This window comes from Botrytis sinoallii (genome assembly GCF_014898435.1).
Source record: "Botrytis sinoallii strain Bc 23 chromosome Unknown BSIN_020, whole genome shotgun sequence".
Classification (NCBI taxonomy): domain Eukaryota; kingdom Fungi; phylum Ascomycota; class Leotiomycetes; order Helotiales; family Sclerotiniaceae; genus Botrytis; species Botrytis sinoallii.
The window spans coordinates 532,471-551,033 of NW_024066047.1; the positions used below are offsets into that span (position 1 = coordinate 532,471).

The 18,563-nt window shown below is 44.0% G+C and overlaps 6 protein-coding genes across 6 annotated transcripts; 1 reads left to right on the forward strand and 5 right to left on the reverse strand.

Moving 5' to 3' along the window:
- Positions 1-595: 595 nt before the first annotated feature.
- On the reverse strand, positions 596-2,242 carry EAF02_009575 (uncharacterized protein; the record flags this gene model as incomplete). The annotated part of the gene is made up of 1 exon (XM_038905623.1): positions 596-2,242. One exon carries the CDS (start codon positions 2,240-2,242, stop codon positions 596-598), a length of 1,647 nt encoding a protein of 548 aa, XP_038754681.1.
- A 317-nt stretch (positions 2,243-2,559) lies between these two features.
- On the reverse strand, positions 2,560-4,824 carry EAF02_009576 (uncharacterized protein; the record flags this gene model as incomplete). Its single annotated transcript, XM_038905624.1, has 8 exons — positions 2,560-3,314; positions 3,363-3,616; positions 3,667-4,221; positions 4,289-4,341; positions 4,416-4,437; positions 4,511-4,591; positions 4,658-4,703; positions 4,760-4,824. 8 exons carry the CDS (start codon positions 4,822-4,824, stop codon positions 3,029-3,031), a joined length of 1,362 nt encoding a protein of 453 aa, XP_038754682.1. The 3' UTR covers positions 2,560-3,028.
- Positions 4,825-5,663: 839 nt separating this feature from the next.
- Positions 5,664-6,643, forward strand: EAF02_009577 (uncharacterized protein; the record flags this gene model as incomplete). The annotated part of the gene is made up of 3 exons (XM_038905625.1): positions 5,664-6,111; positions 6,222-6,355; positions 6,568-6,643. Exons 1-3 carry the CDS (start codon positions 6,064-6,066, stop codon positions 6,641-6,643), a joined length of 258 nt encoding a protein of 85 aa, XP_038754683.1. The 5' UTR covers positions 5,664-6,063.
- A 450-nt stretch (positions 6,644-7,093) lies between these two features.
- On the reverse strand, positions 7,094-10,547 carry EAF02_009578 (uncharacterized protein). The gene is made up of 2 exons (XM_038905626.1): positions 8,454-10,547; positions 7,094-8,406 (listed from the first exon to the last, which is right to left on the reverse strand). The coding sequence occupies exons 1-2, from the start codon at positions 10,369-10,371 to the stop codon at positions 7,631-7,633; spliced, it is 2,694 nt and encodes an 897-aa protein (XP_038754684.1). The 5' UTR covers positions 10,372-10,547; the 3' UTR covers positions 7,094-7,630.
- Positions 10,548-11,043: 496 nt separating this feature from the next.
- On the reverse strand, positions 11,044-13,945 carry EAF02_009579 (uncharacterized protein; the record flags this gene model as incomplete). The annotated part of the gene is made up of 6 exons (XM_038905627.1): positions 11,044-11,764; positions 11,812-13,048; positions 13,095-13,424; positions 13,486-13,550; positions 13,616-13,743; positions 13,802-13,945. The coding sequence occupies 6 exons, from the start codon at positions 13,943-13,945 to the stop codon at positions 11,044-11,046; spliced, it is 2,625 nt and encodes an 874-aa protein (XP_038754685.1).
- A 1,645-nt stretch (positions 13,946-15,590) lies between these two features.
- EAF02_009580 (uncharacterized protein) lies at positions 15,591-18,175 on the reverse strand. The gene is made up of 2 exons (XM_038905628.1): positions 17,334-18,175; positions 15,591-17,276 (listed from the first exon to the last, which is right to left on the reverse strand). The coding sequence occupies exons 1-2, from the start codon at positions 17,794-17,796 to the stop codon at positions 16,048-16,050; spliced, it is 1,692 nt and encodes a 563-aa protein (XP_038754686.1). The 5' UTR covers positions 17,797-18,175; the 3' UTR covers positions 15,591-16,047.
- Positions 18,176-18,563: the final 388 nt, after the last annotated feature.

The window sequence follows — 18,563 nt, forward strand, 5'->3', positions numbered from 1 at the left end:
ACAGTAGCCATTGAATTGAAGTCATTCACTTCGTTCACACAGATCTTATATAACCTTCCCCCTCCTCTCCTACTTAGTTCCTCAATCTAAGTCATACCCGTCCTAGTACCCTTTTGTTTTCTCCCCTATGCTTCCCACTGTATCTGTATAAAGATCATCGATTGATTGATTGGTTATTCCATTAACGTCCTGTATCAGTCTAAGACTATGTAGGACGGCTAAAGCTTGTAGCTCTAGCAAGTCTATCTATTTGTATTTACAAACGGTCCTATAGTGGTAGTCACTAGGTATCAAGTGAATTTTAAGGGGCTGGCTTATAGAGATCATTACTTTAACAAAGGCACGTAGTCACCAGGATAACCCGGCGATATGTTGCTATACTGCTACTACTACTCCCTCGTTATCATCATTCATATACCATGTAACCCCTCCTGAACCCATATTCGAATACTGTAAAAATCAACGAAAATAATCCACCCTAGGTATACCCATCAAGTTTAAACCGTTCAGTCATCAAACTCCCATAAAAATACAATACACGCCTCTACAAAATATGCGTCTCAATTATGCCTAATCCAAACCCAAACCATTTTTCTCAAGATTGCTTTGGTCCCAACTCCATATCACCTTCATACTCATCATCCCAGTCTGAGCCCGAACCGAGAATCTTTCTACCCACAAAAATTCCCACTGCGGTTCCAATACTAGCAACCAAAAACCATCCCTCAAACCAAGTTTCTACAAAACCCGGTTCTAATGGACTGCCAAGTGCATCGCTCACTACACTTTTCATCTCTGATGGAAGGTTACTTCTCAGAAGTAACGCATTGGATATGACATACATTGCGCTGATTTGTGCAACGATGAGTGCCAGATTAGCTTGAGCTTGGTAGAGGAGCGACGGTGAGATTTTGGTGAGCATATGGAAGGTCTGAAGTACGGAATTGAAGGAGGCGAAGAGGATTACAGCCGATAAGAGAAAGGATATTTGACGAGACCATGCTAATTGATCAAAAGCTGGATTTACGTGCTTAGCGAAGAGAGAGAGAATACGATTCACCGGATCCGTGGATGATGAATTGAAGAATGCAGGGTCGGTCGGAAAGAGAAGACGTCGAAGAACAGCCAACGTAGTCGTTCCAATGCGATACATACAATATAACGAAAACGCGTAAGAAATGGGCGTGAAGACGATTTTACCGAGAGGTGAAGAGGATCGTTGTTTCGTTGCGTAACGGTTTTGCAACATCGATAGCGAGGTGGAAAGGTTTTGAGCCATAGACGAAAGTCCAGATATCTCTAGCTCCAAAGCCTTCAATTCTTGTACTTCAGTATTTCCTCGTATGCTTCCAATAACCTTCGCCATGAATCCTTCAGCTGGATGATCATTAACTTTGCGCTGAAGAGCTCTTAATCGGCTTCGTTTTACAGCAAGCATATCATTCGTAGCATTTAAGCCTGCTTGCTTCCGTGCAATATCAGCTTCCGAAACAGGTTTCGGCCTTGCGCCAAATGTTTGCCAAGGGGCAGAGACAGCCGCAAACCCAGAAAGTAGAGCCATCAAAGAGATTCCGATGATACCAACTCTATCCAAGCAAGCTTCGCTAAGTCCCTTGCCGGGTAAAGATGCCATTGTGTGGATATAAGTTCCCGGTATCCCTTTCCCCAGCCACCAAAACCCCATCAACCATATTGCAAAACCAGTAGCTTGAAGGAGCCAGGCAGTCGTAGAAAGTCCTCCTTTCTTCGATACGCTGAATGACCACCCAAGCCCTGCAATAATTGATTGCAATTCGAGAAACGGTATAAGAACAACCAGTAGAAATAAAAGTGTAGGAACCGTTATCTTGAGCGCAAACGCCCTTGCCGCTGGATTTAGGTAATTCGAGATTTCGCAGAGAATCAATTCTGCGAGCACTGTAGCTAACGCAATGGTAGTAGAGAATGAGATAGCTATAGCCTTTCTTCTTGCAGTTTTCTTGCCATATTCTTTATGCGATTGTCGCAAACTGGGAGGGGCATCGCTAGGGAGATAATGAATATGATCTTCCTTGGATTGTTGTAGACCAGCTAACAATGGGAAGAGCTTCTGAAGAACGACGAGACTGACGACGAGAAACGTTAGAATCAAGGGAATAGAAGAGAAGGCGAGTGTCGAGAATGATGCAGAGCTCAAAGAGCGGTTTTGATGACCTGGCATGACACAGGCGTCGTCGCATTTATCGTCTGGAAGTATGGGCATTGATTGCTTGAGTAGATGTTGTATCTACCTTTACATTATAGATGCCGATGTTATGAGATATAAGAGAGGTGTTTTTTCATACAGTTTGATTTTAGTGAAAGTTTGAAGTTCATGTGGTTTCTGGCTATTTTTGCATATGAAACCGGAATCTGGGAAGGCGAGGAGGAAGGTTCAAGAGAGGGCGATCGATTGGGTGACCGCGCGTTCGAATACGATAAGATTGTGATAATCTACACGTGATATAACCTTAGTCAACAAAGGAGGGGTGCACTATTTTTAGATAGAATGACCCCTCAGATCCATCCTTCTTGAATCTGTTAACATGCTACCAGTAGGCGGACTTTATTAATCCGTGGACGACCCGCAGACAAGAAATTGGACTTTCAAAAACTTTTGATTATTCCGCTGCGATAACGCTATTGACCGTATAAGTACTAGGTACCTATGGATGTTTCTATACAGAGTACAGTTTGTAAGTACCCTCCTAGTCATCCACGCTTACAGTGAAAATTACCATTTCATCAGACCAATTACATATCCGAAGCACAAACAGACCATTCTTCAAGGGGTATCTGAACCAGAAAATACACAAATAAACAGACTCCTCATGGTAACGCCTCCCAACCCTAGTACATAGCTCGATGTAAGGGATGGTATTCACCAATCTTCAGCCTTTTCGGATGAATCGAAAAGTGTTCTGGTCGACAAATCTATCCCCGTCGTCGGTCCTGTAGGCACCAAGTCCAGGTATATGAAGATTCACAGCTGGAATACCCATGCCCATTATCACGCCATCACTTCTTCATCTTGCTCTCTTACTCCTGCCCCTCCCCGTTGTCTTATTCTCGCATTCCCATCTACACCATCAGCGCCTACAATTTTGTTTTCTTTGCCCTCGGTGTCAGTCTCTGATTCGTCCTCCCTATAAATGTTGAGAGGTTCGAAACGATTGGCCAAAGGGGTGTTCTGCTTCTTTGGGATGGGAGGATTGTCGAATTGAGGACTTGGGCGCCTCGGTAGTGGTGCTGCACATTCATCACGAGCCCATTTAATCTTCGAATTCCTATAAGCGCTAAAGAAGAGTTAGCGAGCTCTAAAGTGATAGATGAAAGCAACATACCCACGACTCATCATGCAAGTACGAGCAAACATTGCATTATGAACAGAATTGGTCGAGATGAAAGCACTGGAACCATTGAACACAATCTTAATCAATACCAGGTTATGGATGTGCTCAAGATCATCCCGGATGACTTCTTCGGTAAAGTTGGGGCTGCACTTTTGAATGAAAAGGTTTCTAGTAGCTCCAATCCTTACTTGATTTGCGATGTGATCTGGTAAGATGAATTGCCTATCATGCCATCGAATGTCGACCTACGGACCGTCAGTTGTTTGAGTATGGATGTATACTCAGGACCACGCACCCTCTTTGAACGGACATACAAATCATTGCGTTTGACATGACGAAAGAACTCATTAGCTTGGGCCTGTTCGAGGAACGATATAATCGCAGTATGATCATGAGTGCGAAGATACATATCTAACAACATCCCTCCCCTAACAGCATCGCAAACATCTGCATGTGTAGTACCATCTGAGAGGTTGTACAATTGTATAGTACGCTGGGCAAACTTCTCATAAGATGGGCGCCGAGAATTAGTCTCCGAATTGTTTTCGGCCTCAAAATCGAAAGTATTATTGTCGTCGTGACCACTGGTATGCAGATTTTGGTTCGGGGTCTCTTGATACTGAAATTTATGATTTTGAGAGCTTTTGTATTCTTGAGGACGACTTGCAAATATTGTACCAGTTCGGGGCGTGCCATATGTATAAACTTGGTGACCATGGTCAATTGGAGTCAATGGAGGAGGACTTTGTGTCATAAAGGTAGTGCTTTCATCAGGATCTTCATGCGTCGCAGACACATTCGAGGCAGCACTCTGATCAGCTCCATTTTCATCGTCACCCTTGGTTAAGCTCTTGAAAAAGTCATGTTAGCAAACAGAAATTTGTAGGTACTTGGATGCCACAACTTCAAAAACTCACATTCAAGGTCTCCTCCGTAATACCACCGTTAATAAGGCTGCGTCGCAGATTCTCTGGATTATTGAATCAGTCTCTCACATTCACTATATTAAGTAATGTCTCTCATATGTATGGATGAAGGGCGTACCATATTCACGAACGGATTGCTTCTACCACAAGAAAGGGTATTTATTAGTCGAGGTTTCTGTCAATTCACAATGTGCAATGGGGTGAGATGCTCACCAAGGTATCATACTCCTTTCTCGAAATTGTAATGTTGTCGGCATCTTGAGAAGCATCAAAATCTCCACCCTCCGAACCATTCTACACATAAACAAATAAGTATTTGGCGTTCAATCGACCTCTCAAGAAATATCGATATCGACATACGAAGTCAGCTCTGTTGTGGGGCAAAACGGTTAGTGATTGCACGCAGCTAAGACATTGCGTACATCTCGTACAGCAGGGTTAAAGGAAGATCATTCATTTTACCTTCTCAGCAAAGCTTCAAAATGGTTCTTCTCAATAGTCACCAAACCATTATCATCAGAATCCATATTGAAGAGGATGTTGAATACAACCAAGTATTCAATTTCAAGCTGATCTTCGAAGTAGGATCGCAACCCCAATCAAAATAAAATGACTCTCTCATGTAACAATAATAACAATAAGGCTGGAGCTTTCCTTATTTTTGGTCCTAAATAGTAACCGTTGGAAAGTGCTCAAGCTTCCAAGCTTGCTCTATGGCTGGGGATTTGGAGGGGCCAAGCTAAGGTTAAGCCACTTCGTTTAAAGTTAAACACGTGAGCCAATCAGAAATTGATATATTTAACTGCCACTAAACTTTAATGAAGCGGGAAGCTCCAGCTTGGACTGAGAGTGGCGTGAGGTGGGTTGGGTTCACAATGTTTACTTGAACATGGATATACAGGCACAATAGTATATCCATTCCTTTATCTGCATTGCATTGCATCGCTTCCTAAAAGAGAGGTACCGTACGCAAAGACTTCTGCTTCTCACCCAGATATGAGATGAATGATATGATTACCCCTAGTCGAGATACTCGAGACCATCGGGTATAGACGTTCCGAGTCCTTTTGAGTCAATATTGATATCCTACCTACCTCTTGTACGCATGTAGTCAGATATGAACTACAAATATCAAGAGACCAGGACTACTTGCATCTTTAATCTGCAGCCCTATCCAGAGGTCATCTCTTTTGGGTTAGTGAGCTTGTCGAGAGTTGCTAAGTTGCTAAGTTGCTAAGTTGCTTGCGTGCGGGTGCTTTTAGGGTGTTATCGCTTTTTTCATTATGATGTAGTTGGATACCAGTGAGTACCAGCCGTTCTTCTAAAGTCTTGAAGACATGATAATATATTCAAAAAACGACATCGAAGGGGTTACCCACACTTAGTGGTGTGTTCGGAAGCTCGAACTCCTTTATTCTTCGAATGTTCCACGTTCTAGAAAGCTGCTAGTAAAGTAATCAGGAACAGACACAGTATCGGTTGCGTTGTGAAATTGGCCGTCGTTCTCTTTGTTTAACTATCGTTTATTGTTACATTGAATCAGCTTTATTTCTTTCATTCATTACTCTTTGTTCAATATTCTGGTAAGGAAACTTCAACCAGAGCTTGAACCTCTCTCAGACTCTCTTGTCTAGATTGACAACAATTACTTCAATAGCAGTGAGTTCAACATCAAGGATCAAACCTTCAAACATCCTGAAGTCCAATCGACTTCTTGATATCCTAACAAATTTGACGCATTTGACTCTCATCCCACCCACTACAAAATGACACCCCGTTCCTCTCCCGCTCCCAATACCAAGTCCGACACCCAAGTAAGCTTAACTCGTTCACTAACCTCCTTATTACAATACACGAGACTCCACATCCACACAAACCTCCCCCCCGTTAAACCCACACTAATTTCTCCCTCTTCCCCTCCCAGTGGCTGCACGATCTCGGCTACCCCACCGGTTTCCAATCCTTCAAACTCGACTACGGCTTCTCACCCGACGACGCACAGGATCATCTCGACGCTCTAACTCTCTTCCATCAATTCCGCACCGAACAGCAAGAAATGTGGGAAAAGAGACATCCCTCACATACACTCTCACACTCATATTCATACTCACACTCACACTCACACTCACACTCACACTCACATTCACATTCACAATCACAATCCACAAAACAGAAACAGAAACAGAAATAGAAATAGATACAAAGACTGAAACCAAAACCGATGTAAAAACTAACGCAAAAATCAAATCGTCATCAAAACTAGTACTCAGAGATTCACACACATACACAAGAACAAATGTGTCCGTTTATGCCTTTGGCGAATCTACCGATGAAGCAGAGGAGTAGCATAAACGTATGAAGATATATGTGGGAGTAGAGAAATAATGGGGTTGAGAAGCGATCGGGAAGGGAAAAGGAAACCTCTACTACGGTCATCTCTCTTCGCTCTGCGCGTAAAAACACTTTCGTCTATGGAAATCGAGATGTTTTTTTAACTTTTTAATTCATCCATCCATTATTCAGTCATCCATTCATCCATCCAATGCCTCATATCCAAAACATAAAGAGCAAAACAGAAAAACTCATCATTTAAAAATCAAAAAATTCAAAAAATTCAGACAGGATGTGAAAAAGTCTACACACCTAGATATAACCCGGAGGAGAGCACTATTCAATACACAACATCAGTATCATCAAAACAGCAGAATAAAATCTCCCTCCCTACTCCCTACCTCCCTACCCTCCCTACCTCCCTACCTCCCTACCTCCCTGCCCCCCTTCAAGTCCTCACATTCACATCCCATTCCCAACCACAAAAAGCACCACCACTACACGACCACCACCAAAACAACAACAAATAAAGATTGAAGATGATACATATTTCATTTTTAACACAATATAATACATACACACCCACTCCTCAAAAAATCTGCATCCACCTACTTCGCTCCACTCCACTCCACTCCATTCCATTCCACTTCATCTCACCCCCCGCCTCCAAAAACAATGCAGATTCAAATATCATCATTCATCTCAGCCCCATTCAGCCAAGTCACAAGTCCATCTAAAGTAAATCCCTCGCCGCAAATGCTATTTATTTCACAAAACAGAATAGGAGAGTGAAGTTTGGTCTTTTGCCTGAATCGTAGCCCTTTCTTTCTTTCTTTCTTTCTTCCTTTTCTCTTCATTGATTCCTTGGCATATTTTGATATGCCATTCCCCGTCCCTACCCTTCATTCAAGATATCTCGTGATGGATATCCCATCCTATACAAATCTCCATTCTTCCAAGCTCCTCCCCAGTGCCTTCTCAAATCCTATTCTCCATCGACCTCTAAGCAAGAGGAGTAGAGTCCTCAGTTGGCAAATCCGTACTCTCCGTCGCCGGTGGTGGTGGCGCACTCTTTCCTAACGATCCTCCACCGAAGTATTTGATGAAATCCTTATTCTCATCAAATGGTCTTGGTCCCAGTAATCTCACCATATCATCTCTACCGAGCACCTCCTTCGCCAAAAGTTCCTCTGCAATGATACCCACTTCGTTCTTCTTCTCCACCAGTAGGTTTCTACATTTCTCATATGCTTCATCGACTATACGTCGAACTTCTGAATCAATAGTTTGAGCTGTCGATTCGGCGAAAGGTTTCATGAGTTGATTTTCTCTATCGGTTTCGAAATGGAGGGGGCCGAGTTTCTTAGACATGCCCCATTTAGTTACCATGGCGGTAGCCATACGAGTAACCTTGTTAAAATCGTCACTAGCACCACTGGTGACGGTTTCGAAGTGGAGTTCTTCTGATACACGTCCACCGAGAGTCATTGCCATACGATCCATAAGTTGGTTGACATTCATGAGGTAAGTGTCGCCAGCAGGAAGGTATTGTGCGTATCCGAGGGCACCTTGTCCACGAGGAATGATGGAAACTTTGAGAAGTGGATCAGCCCACTTGAAGTACCAACCGCAAATTGCGTGGCCTGCTTCATGGTAGGCAACTGTCTTCTTCTCTTCTGGTGACAAAACGAGAGATTTCTTCTCGAGACCACCAATAACACGCTCAATAGCTTGTTCAAAGTGTAACATAGCTACAGATTTGGCTTGTGTTCGGGCAGCTATTCAAAATTAGTAATAGTCAAAAAATTGAAGAGGAAATACTTACCAATCAAAGCAGCTTCATTGACACAGTTGGCAATATCAGCACCAGAGAAACCTGGAGTCAAGGCTGACAATCGTCCAGTCAAGTACTCAATATTCTCATTGGTAACAATCTTGCCCAAGTGAACCTTGAAGATTTGCTTTCTACCATCCATGGTCGGCCTGTCGATAGAAATGTGTCTATCAAAACGACCGGGTCTCATTAGAGCCTTGTCAAGTACGTCGGGTCTATTGGTACCAGCAAGAACAACAATTTGCTCAGTCGTGTTGAAACCGTCCATCTCAGTCAAGATTTGATTGAGTGTAGCTTCCCGTTCATCGTTTCCACCTCCAGAAAATCCACCGGATTTTCCACGAGACTTTCCAATAGCATCGATTTCATCAATGAAGATAATACAAGGAGTGCTCTTTCTGGCCATGGCGAAAAGATCCCGAACTCTCGATGCTCCAACACCAACAAACATCTCGACGAATTCGGAACCACTGACACTAAAGAATGGTACTTGAGATTCACCAGCTGTTGCCTTTGCCAACAAAGTTTTACCAGTACCTGGTGGTCCAGAAAGAATAGCGCCGCGAGGAATTTTAGCACCCAAACGTTGGAATTGCTCAGGTGTCTTTAGGAAGGAGACAAACTCCATAATTTCTAGCTTTGCTTCATCCATACCGGCAACATCCTTAAACTTAACCTTTACATCAGTCTCGTGATTGAATTGCTTTGCTCGACTTTTTCCCATTCCAAAAATGCCACTCTGGCCTCCAGCACCTGCCGAAGCTCGCCTTGACATGTAGAAAATAGCACCAATGAACAAAAGTGTAGGGCCGAAAGAGTAGATAAGAGCCCATGTATCTCCATCACTAGCGTAACCAATTGGTATCCTCTCAGCAACAGGTATTCCTAGCTCGTTTTGTGCTTGTTCCATTCTTTGCTCAAAACCTTCGGCAGAACCTATCGAGAAGTGGTAATGAAAGTTGGGGTTACCGGCAGGAGAGTCTGGATACATCGCAGCAGCGGCTTCAGTGTGAAGATCAACCCGGACCTCCGACTTGTTAACCACAGTCAATCTCTTGACCAACCCTTTGTCAAAGAAGTTATTTCGGAATTCCTGGAATGTGATATCCTTCTTGTTGGTGCCGGGAAAGAGTGTCTGCCATAGAAAGTATGTTGCGAAAGATCCAATCAATAAGGTTGTAGTATCGAGTTTGATATCCGACGAGTTGCCAAAGTTGAAGCTTTCGTGCTGATTGCCTTTCTTGCCACCCTGCTTCTGGTCTCCTTTGTTACCATTTGTAGAAGATCCTGGCTCGTTTGAATTGAAATTTGTTCCCTGTGACTGTTGTGCCTGTGATTGGACCTTTGCAGCGGACCACGCCATCTGCAACACCAGTCTTGTAAATTTTGCAGCTTCTGTCAAAGTCATCGGTCTACCCTTCACTTCTTTCAACAAATCTCTTAAGTCAGATGGCACTCCTGCCTTATTTATCTCCTTCAAAGATTCCCTTAATTCTTGAGTTTGGCCTTTTCCAAATTGCATCGAAGCAATTACTTGCTCTAGCTGCTTCATCTCCTCCTCCGTCAACTTCACATATCCTTCCACCAGCGGTGGCTCCTGTGCTTCCGCACCATTCTCCGAGGGAGACAAAGGAGTCTTTCCGTTGTAGAGGTTTTCCGTCCCGGGAGCGGACTTGGTGGGTGGTTTTGACGAATTTTTATTTTTCGACTTCACCTCCGACTCATCCTTCCCCGTGTCCTTGTCTGGCTTTGGCGGCTTGGTGACGAATGTGCGCGCTCTTTGTGCAGCTATCCGCGACCGTAATAAGGGTGCTGTCGATGATGTACGGAGGGAATTTCGTGCGGCAGATTGGATGGTGGTCTGAGAAATTCTAGCAAGAGAGCTGCATTGTCGTAATATTGATGTCATGCTTGGCTAGAGCTGTACGTGTGGTATTTGGGATATAGACGTGGTTCAGAGTCACTGGGATGACTTGCCGTGACGTTGACCACTATTTAAGAGGGGTTGAGAGTGTATTCGAAGTGGTTTGTGGATGTCGGAGTTAGAGGTGGGAGGCGAATCATTATGATGCCTCGATTAAGCTTGATTGATTACAACACTAGCGCATTTTCGATATCGAAACTCAAAGATACATTGATGTTGATATTTGATAAATTTTATTAACCTCGGACATACTGGTATTTTGTTTCCCAATGATAATCGATCATAAAAATGATATTGAAATAACTGACTAACTTTTATTATTTTACATTCATGTAGTTGTTTAAAATTAATAGTACAAGCCTATTTTACGTATTTCAAAGCAAGTCATTAGAATACATTGGTTAGGCATAATGAAGCCTTGCAGTAACATGATCAGAGGAGACACCAGTTTACACCATCCCTATGAACCTCTTATAAAGCTAAAGGTAATCATCCCTAAGCCAGCCGAATCCTCCCAGAAAGCGCCATAACCATCATGCAAAGCGAGTGCTATGAGCCCTTAATTTATGCCAGATGTAACCCCCTCCTATGCCCAGTACTATCATAACACCTTGATTTCCAGATATCTCCATAGATGAGAACGCCAAAATCCTTGGTTTACATTCCCCCTCCCTGGTTTTGTAGATGTGAATTATCGTTCATATGAAGATTAGGGTCCCCCATAACGCCATTTTCGAAACTTTGATATGCGCCGCCTGTCATTTCTGCCCAGTCCCATTCAAGGGTCATTGGCATCTGCCAAAGATCCTGAGGAACAAAAGGTTGTTGGAAAGAATTTGGATTTAATGGGGAGCTGAACTCATTTCCATTCGCAAAGCCTTGAACACTCCCAAATGGTGTCCCTGTATTTTGTCCCATAAAATCACCTCCAGAAGGAGCAAAGTCGGATTGCCAATTAGAGTTAGGAGAAGCTCCTTGCATGGGGCTAAATCCGTTCTGAAAGTTCATTTGGTTTGTCGAGTTGGGAGAGAAGACTCCAGGCATGGGGGATTGAGTAGTGTTCATAGGAGTTCGTGGTTGACCGGCCCTAGGCATATGTGATGCTTTGGTCGAATGATCGCCACTCTTTCGTTTTCTTCTTGAAGACGTCTCCTTTTCTGCTTTATCCAAAACGACTTTCGCTATTCTCTCAAACTCTGAACAGACTCCAAGCATGCGTTTTACACCTCCATTTTCTTCCTCGGTGCCCAGCATAGAAAGGAAGTTAACAACGAGGTTCATAAGACGAACATCAGAGCGTGCCCGAGGATCTTGAGGATTTTGTAGAATATTACCGAAGAGTGTTACCAGCGCGGAAACGGGGAAGTAGAGAATGAGCCTAAATATGTCAGCTTGTAATCCAGGTAGTATGTGACTCTAGCTTACCAAACACAAGCGAAGTCGCCCTGGGGAACATATTTGATAAGATGTATGGAAGCCCGAGCAGCAGATACACATAATGCGGCCGAGGAAAAGACACGAGGATTTAGAGGTCTAGCATTCAGGCCTTGAATAGCGTAATTAGAGAGACGGCTAGTCCAATATCCGTGATGAACAGACATGCGGTGAATTGTAGTGAGGCAATTATAGTAAGCGAAATGAAGAACAACAACGTGGAGAATTAAAGGGGTATGTGAAGCCTTGATCTCGTGCTCTGGACGGAAGTCAACTGGAATACTGTCTTTCCATTCTTCAAGTTGAGAATCAAGCTCTCCTATGGTGTTGAGAAGTTCACCATCTGACTGTTTTGAGGCTTTAGTCGAATAAAGCTGCTTGTATACTTTGCTCTCAATAGTTGAGAATTCACACATCAAGCGGAAGAGGTTAACTTTTCCTTTTCCATCGGCTAGAGGGATATTACCAATGTTGTCTTCGGGGTCAGCGCTCGGTAATTCGACATGCATATCATCGTCATCTTGTGCAGGAGGTCTTCCTGAGCGTAAGCAGATGTCTTTGTCTAGCATGTATCCTATCCAGAATACACGTTTGCGTTGCTCAATCTCAACGGGATTGAGGTTGAAGCCGGATCCACGTTTGTGAAGTCCAATACTATGTGAAAGTCGAATAGCGGCTGCTACAAGAAAGAAAGAAGGCTGCGGATTTGGTGTACCCTGCATAAACAAAGCCATTCCCAACAAAGCTTGTACGCTGAGCAAATCAGTATTCCGCATCGTGAGTTCAGTAAAAACGCCCATCGCATTTTTGAGGTAGCCCCAAGCTTTTGTGTCTTCTTCTTGTGGCACAAGGTGACTCATGACGCGGAGACGATGAGCAATGGCAAGGGCACAGTTGAGACTTGCCCACCATCCGGAGCCTTCATAAGGATCATTGGAGTATTGTCGATCGACCAAATGCATGAAGGTAGGTTGGTGAAAAAGGGGAAACATGCAATTAAAATTCTCAAAAAAGTCCTTGAGTAAAGACACGCACTCGTTTTTGGGAGGAAGTTGCCTCCATATCGGTCGTGCAAACAAATCCGAGAATACTTCCGGCTTCCAATACATCATCTTATTATCATCCACGGAAGCAGAAGATATCATCTCCTGAAAGGATGAATCGCCCGTTTTCTCATTGACCCATGAGATGCCCTTTGGCGAAAATATGGAGAACCCAGACGATGATCCTGAGCTTGTTAGTATAGCTCATCTTCAATAAACAAAATTCCGTACCTATATATCTTGTTTCTCCACAATTATTTGTGATTAAGGAGCACATCATATCTGAAAGCGCCTCGACGGGCTCTCCATTTTCATCAGTCTCTCCACTTTTACTGTCCTTGCTTTGTCGCTTCTCGGAGTCTTTATTTGGTTCCGGCGATGCGATAGTACTCTTAGGGGTCGATCCATTCGCTTCGGGCGGGCCACCTGGGGTACTTTGAGTCGGAGACGTTGCGCTTGAAGCAGGCACAGCAGATGCTCTCCGCGATTGATTCTTTTCCTGTAATATCTTCTCCAATGTTCCCAGATCCGTTCGTCCACCATCTTCTTCGCTAAGGAGGCCTAGAACATTATCCGTCAATCATTAAACATAACAGAACATGCCCAAGTTGATGAGACAAACCAGATAGCTTCAACAAACTTTCCATGCGACCTAGACGATTCTCAAGGCCCTCGATGTATTTCGCTCTGTCTGGGAATCAGCGGCCAAGATTCGCAGCCAAAATAACACACAGTTCAACCGAAATGCTTACCCTTTGGGGGGATTCCTCTTCTTCTCGACTTGTGTAAAGACACATTCTGTTTTGTAGTTGATACAATGCGTACAAGCTGGTAATTTTCCATCGCACTTGATCTTCTTCTTCCGGCACATATCACAAGCCTGCCATCGTCAGCCTTTCTTTCTATTTCACTTTCCTTCGCAGAACTTCGAATCGTACCCTCGCTATCCTCCTCCGTTTTGCCTCGTTGCTTTCATCGAGGAGGGTTCCATCACCAAAAATTGGACCATTGAAATCGGGTAATTTCGAAACCGGTAAACCATCTGCATTGTAAGCCCCGAATATTTGAGGCGGGGGGTTCATTATGGGCGGTGCAGAAATCTGGGGCATGAAAGCATTGGTATCATGGTGCATGGAATCCATCATCGTTAACTATCGCATAGTAATCAAGTTGACTTTGAATAAAAGCGCAAGTGACTGGAGTCGTTTGGAAGTCCCCGTTAAATCATCCAAGCCGATGCTGATTCGTATTCGTACAAGCTTCTTGGAGCAGTTGCCAGAAACCGGAGTTTGTGTGAGATTCCGCTTAATCGCAGTGTACTAATAATTCTCGAGTCTGGGTCACGTATCGGGTGCCGATATTTCTTTGTGACTGGGGCGCTGTTTGTGGATCCTGAAGGCTTAGTGGCCAGATGACGATTGAATTGATTATATGCTGAGCTGAGCTGAGCTGAGATGAGATCTGATATAGTGTGGTGCCAAATAAAGAGTTGAAAGAGCCAGGAAATGTATTGCGATTTAGACTTTTTGGGGGGAAAGGCGAAGAAAATAATGCCTGCCAGTAGGGTAGTGCTGAGGGGTTGCTACGGCCGACAAGACCGACCTTAGGGGTATTTTAATTATGGTCTGAGCTTTCTGGAGCTTTCAAAGGATGATTATCGTACCTAGGTAATGGGCAAAGGTCAACAAGGACAAAAGAACATGGAGAAAGGTATAGAGAAGCAGGAGAATGGATGAGGAGAAGTCAATTGGAAAAGAAAGGCATTGTCTCGTTATCTCGCTATCTCGCTATCTGAAATTCAAAGTGTTGCATCACACAAACCAGGAAAGGAGTCTTTTGATCACCGATCATCTCACGACTCATACGATATCACCGATTATTATTTCAAACTACGACCCCCATCTCAAAATAATCCTTGATTGACTAAGCATTATTTTGCTGGTGAGAAGATTCGAGGTATGGTCTGTAATAAGCAGCTTCTATGTTAATTTGACACCTCTTCAGTAGATGGGTGGTATTCAACAGGTAACATCACTTAGTTAGAGTTCGCTTGGGTACAATCATCGACCACGTAATATGTCAATACAATACTTACAAAAGATGTTGAATTAGAGTTCACGCAAGCTGCCTTGGAAGTATTTTATTAAGCTACGGACATCGGATAGAAGCTTCAAGGTATCTCTGATATACAGGTTGATCATGTACAGATCCCGGAGCTAATAACTCTTCGAAGCTGCCGGCCCGCACTCTCTCTCTTCTCTCTCTCTTGTACTTCATTCAAATTGTACTGCTGTACTCCTCAAAGGCTTTTATCACATGGCCATATTGATCCAATATCTTCCATTTTCATTACATTTGTGTCCCATACCTACGGTATTGAGCACAACTCTTTAACCCCGATACTACGGTAACAAAGTCTAGACGCTATCGGCCAATGCGGGGTTAAAGACACCTCATGGAGCGTCTGTATGAACCAATGAATTCTCTACACAATTTGACCTGTTACACTGCTGAAACGAGTGGGAGACTTTATCGGCCCCAACCCAGAACTTAACAACCTCGCTTGGACTCAAAAGGGTATACATCACTGCAGCATCATACATACATAGCCACTCTAATGTTTGTGTACACCCAAATCTGGCACTTTTTCAATTCTCCAATTCATCACATCCAAGAAAATCACTATGCACAATGCATCCAAGCTTCAAAATGACACGCTGGGTTTCATCCATAAAAAGACATTATCTTTTATTCCATCCTCTCTGATCTTGTAACCTAGCTATTCGCCTGCTGCTACAGAAGCGGCGCCTATATTATCCAACAAGATCATCTACTTTACTCCAAGGAAAAGAACAAGTATCAGTTATGTACTGATCTCAGGAGAAATGCCTATCCTAAATCGACTACCCCCCTTCCCCTGAATATTGCCGAGAGGCATCATAACGTAAGAAGCAGCAAATCAGATAAATCTCCACGCGCTCACTGGTATCAAAAATCCTGCACTACATATCAGGAAAAAAAAAACGCCAAACCCAATGCAGAGTTGCAGCAGATATCCAAGGACTACCTAAAAAGGTAATTCCAAAAAAGCCGCACAACAACTACCAGAAAGCGAAACCCTTCACCTTTATCCATGCCAATGATCTCCCAGAATTTCTCCTAAAAGATGCCGAGAGTTCTTATTTCAGACTTCTTCTGTAAATCTTGAGGGATGGGAGCCATCTTGTGAGGGGTGCGAGCGACCCAAAAGATCCGGCCTAGGCGGGGTAGCTACGGGTGGTTCTGCAAACGGGCCATGTTCTGTAACGGGGGTTCTTGCGGGACTAGGTCTCATGACTGGGACTCCAGAGTCTCTATTCGTGGGTTCGAGAGGTGGGCTTGGTTGTCCTCCATAGAATCCCTGAGAATCTCGGTAGAACGAGGTGCCACTCAAAGTATTCGAGTTAGGGATAGGAGGCACTCCAGAGGGATAGAAGGAAGATCCGCTCAATGTATTTGGATTTGGCTCAGCATAACCGTCACCTCCATGTTGTAAAACAGAGGGAAGCTTCTTGCCAGATACTCTGTAGAAGCCTCTTTCACTGCCTGCTGAGGAGATTGTATTAGTTGCTGTATTTTGAGAGGATCGCTTAGTTTTCGAGAGACTGGCCAGCGCTGCAGGTACGGCCATAGCGAGTGATCTACGCTCTGTCATGCTACGGGGAGCTTGATTAGAGAAACCTGGGGCTTGGTTTGCCGAATTGCTGCCGCCATTCCCACCAGCTCCTCCACTGCTTCCACCACCTGCAACCGCCGAAGGAGGCACACTTCCAAGAGATAACATGCCACCATTCTTCTTCTTCCATCTCAATACAAACATCAGAAGAAACAAAATTGCAGCAAGACCAGCTACTCCACCGACTACACCTCCAACTATCGTGGATGTCGATGGCGTTGAAGTATTATCTGTTCCATTGCCACTGCTACCACTCCCAGCAACGGCAGTATTTGTAGCGCCACTACCCCCAGATGCAGAACCAGTACCTGTACCTCCCCCAACGTAAATACCACTGCTAGTCGAATCTGTTTGAGATGGCGAGGATGATGACGAAAATGTGTTCGAGTCTGAGATCGAAGAAGTTGACGATGCGGCCGAAGAAAGAAACGGAGATGAAGATAAAAACGAAGACGTTATCGTCGATGCGAAAGTTTCGAATGAGGATGTCGAAGTTGAGCCAGCAAAAGGAATTGCGGTAGTATTAGTTTTGGGGGACGTGGACGATGTGGATGTTGTGGATGTTGTGGATGATGAGGAGGAGGAAATTGAAGGAGAAGCAGTTGCATTCGAAAATAATGTTGTAGAACTTGAAAATGTACCTGAAATCGAAACTGATACTGAGACTGGAGTCGAATTCGGAATTGAGCTAGAAATTACTAATATCATACCATTAATACATTGTTTCACCAAAAGGATCTGAAAGTTTAACTTACATGTAGTTGAATTAGAATTAGGAGTGAAAGTAGAAAAGCTAGTGGAAGGAGTGGAAGTCGAAGTCACATCAGTGCTCGATGATAACGATAGGACGACTTGGCCAGATGATGTAGCTTGAGCCCCGAGATCTGTAGAAAGTGTGGAAGTGATATCTGTACTCATACTCGAAGAAGTCGAGGGTGTTGTTGTTGCTGCGGCCTGTATATTCAAAGACGAGTAGTCACTTGCCGGAAAGGTCTGGACCGCGAGCGTCGATCCATCGCTATCGACATCAACCTGTTGGACGACGGATATTGTTTGATAGACTTCTGTTATGGCGGAAGCTTCAGCTGTCGCCGTTTCAACGACCGTCGTTTGACGTTTGTTGTGGAATTTTTGGTGTTGTTTTAAATGATTGTGATGAGATTGCCCATATGCATGCTCGTGTCTGGCCAGAAAGAGTGATGGCTCAGCGTCGTTCATGGCGTTGCCCTTTTTGTTGCAGCTGCGTCTACAGCGCTCAGTGGGTAAAGCTAATTGTTTAAAGGAGTGACTTCCGCCGACTTGGGCAGTTTAATATTTACAACTTCGACGTCACCCTCATTGCCGTCGTCATGGAAAAAGAGGGCTTTTGAATTTTTTTGTGTTTTTTTTTCGTGAAAAGGGTAGGGAGGAGGTAGGTTGGGTTGGGTTGAGGGGGTGAGAGTGAAAAAGTGAATATTGATTGATGGTAGTTTACAAAGTACAGGACAGGACAGGACGGGACTGGACTGGACTGGCTCGACTGGACAGGCTCACAACTTCACAAGCTTCACAGGATCACACAACATTTCTTCGCTCAGGTACGACAGATCCACTTTTGGTTAGCTTGGCTTAGCACGGGCCAAGAACCAATTTCCAATCTCGCTAGAGTTACCTTTGGTCCTTTTTAAAGGTTCGTGAATAGTCAGGCTGACGAATTATCTCTCCCGTTGAAAATTTTATCCTCAAGGATTGCAAAAGTGGATCCCCAGGTAAATGAATCAATTGTCCAATTATTTTATTAATAGAGAGCGAGGAGGGCGAGGAGGGCGAGGAGCGAGAGGAGCGAGAGGAGAGAGAGGGACGGAGAAGAAAAGAAAATTAATTCGACATGGCAACTGATGGCAGTTATCGAATAATAAGCACGAGGCTCCAAGGGTACCCGGCCATTTTATGGGGAACAAAACGTATTTTGTCTCTGTTGTTTTGGTTGCTTTTGTTGTTTTGGT

Coding starts and splice junctions, on each gene's coding strand:
- EAF02_009578 (XM_038905626.1), bottom strand. CDS start 10,371: ATGACATCAATATTACGACAATGCAGCTCTCTTGCTAGAATTTCTCAG. Junction 8,407..8,453: donor CAATGAAGCTGCTTTGATTG/GTAAGTATTTCC, acceptor AATTTTGAATAG/CTGCCCGAACACAAGCCAAA.
- EAF02_009580 (XM_038905628.1), bottom strand. CDS start 17,796: ATGAACGACGCTGAGCCATCACTCTTTCTGGCCAGACACGAGCATGCA. Junction 17,277..17,333: donor TAATTCTAATTCAACTACAT/GTAAGTTAAACT, acceptor GTATGATATTAG/TAATTTCTAGCTCAATTCCG.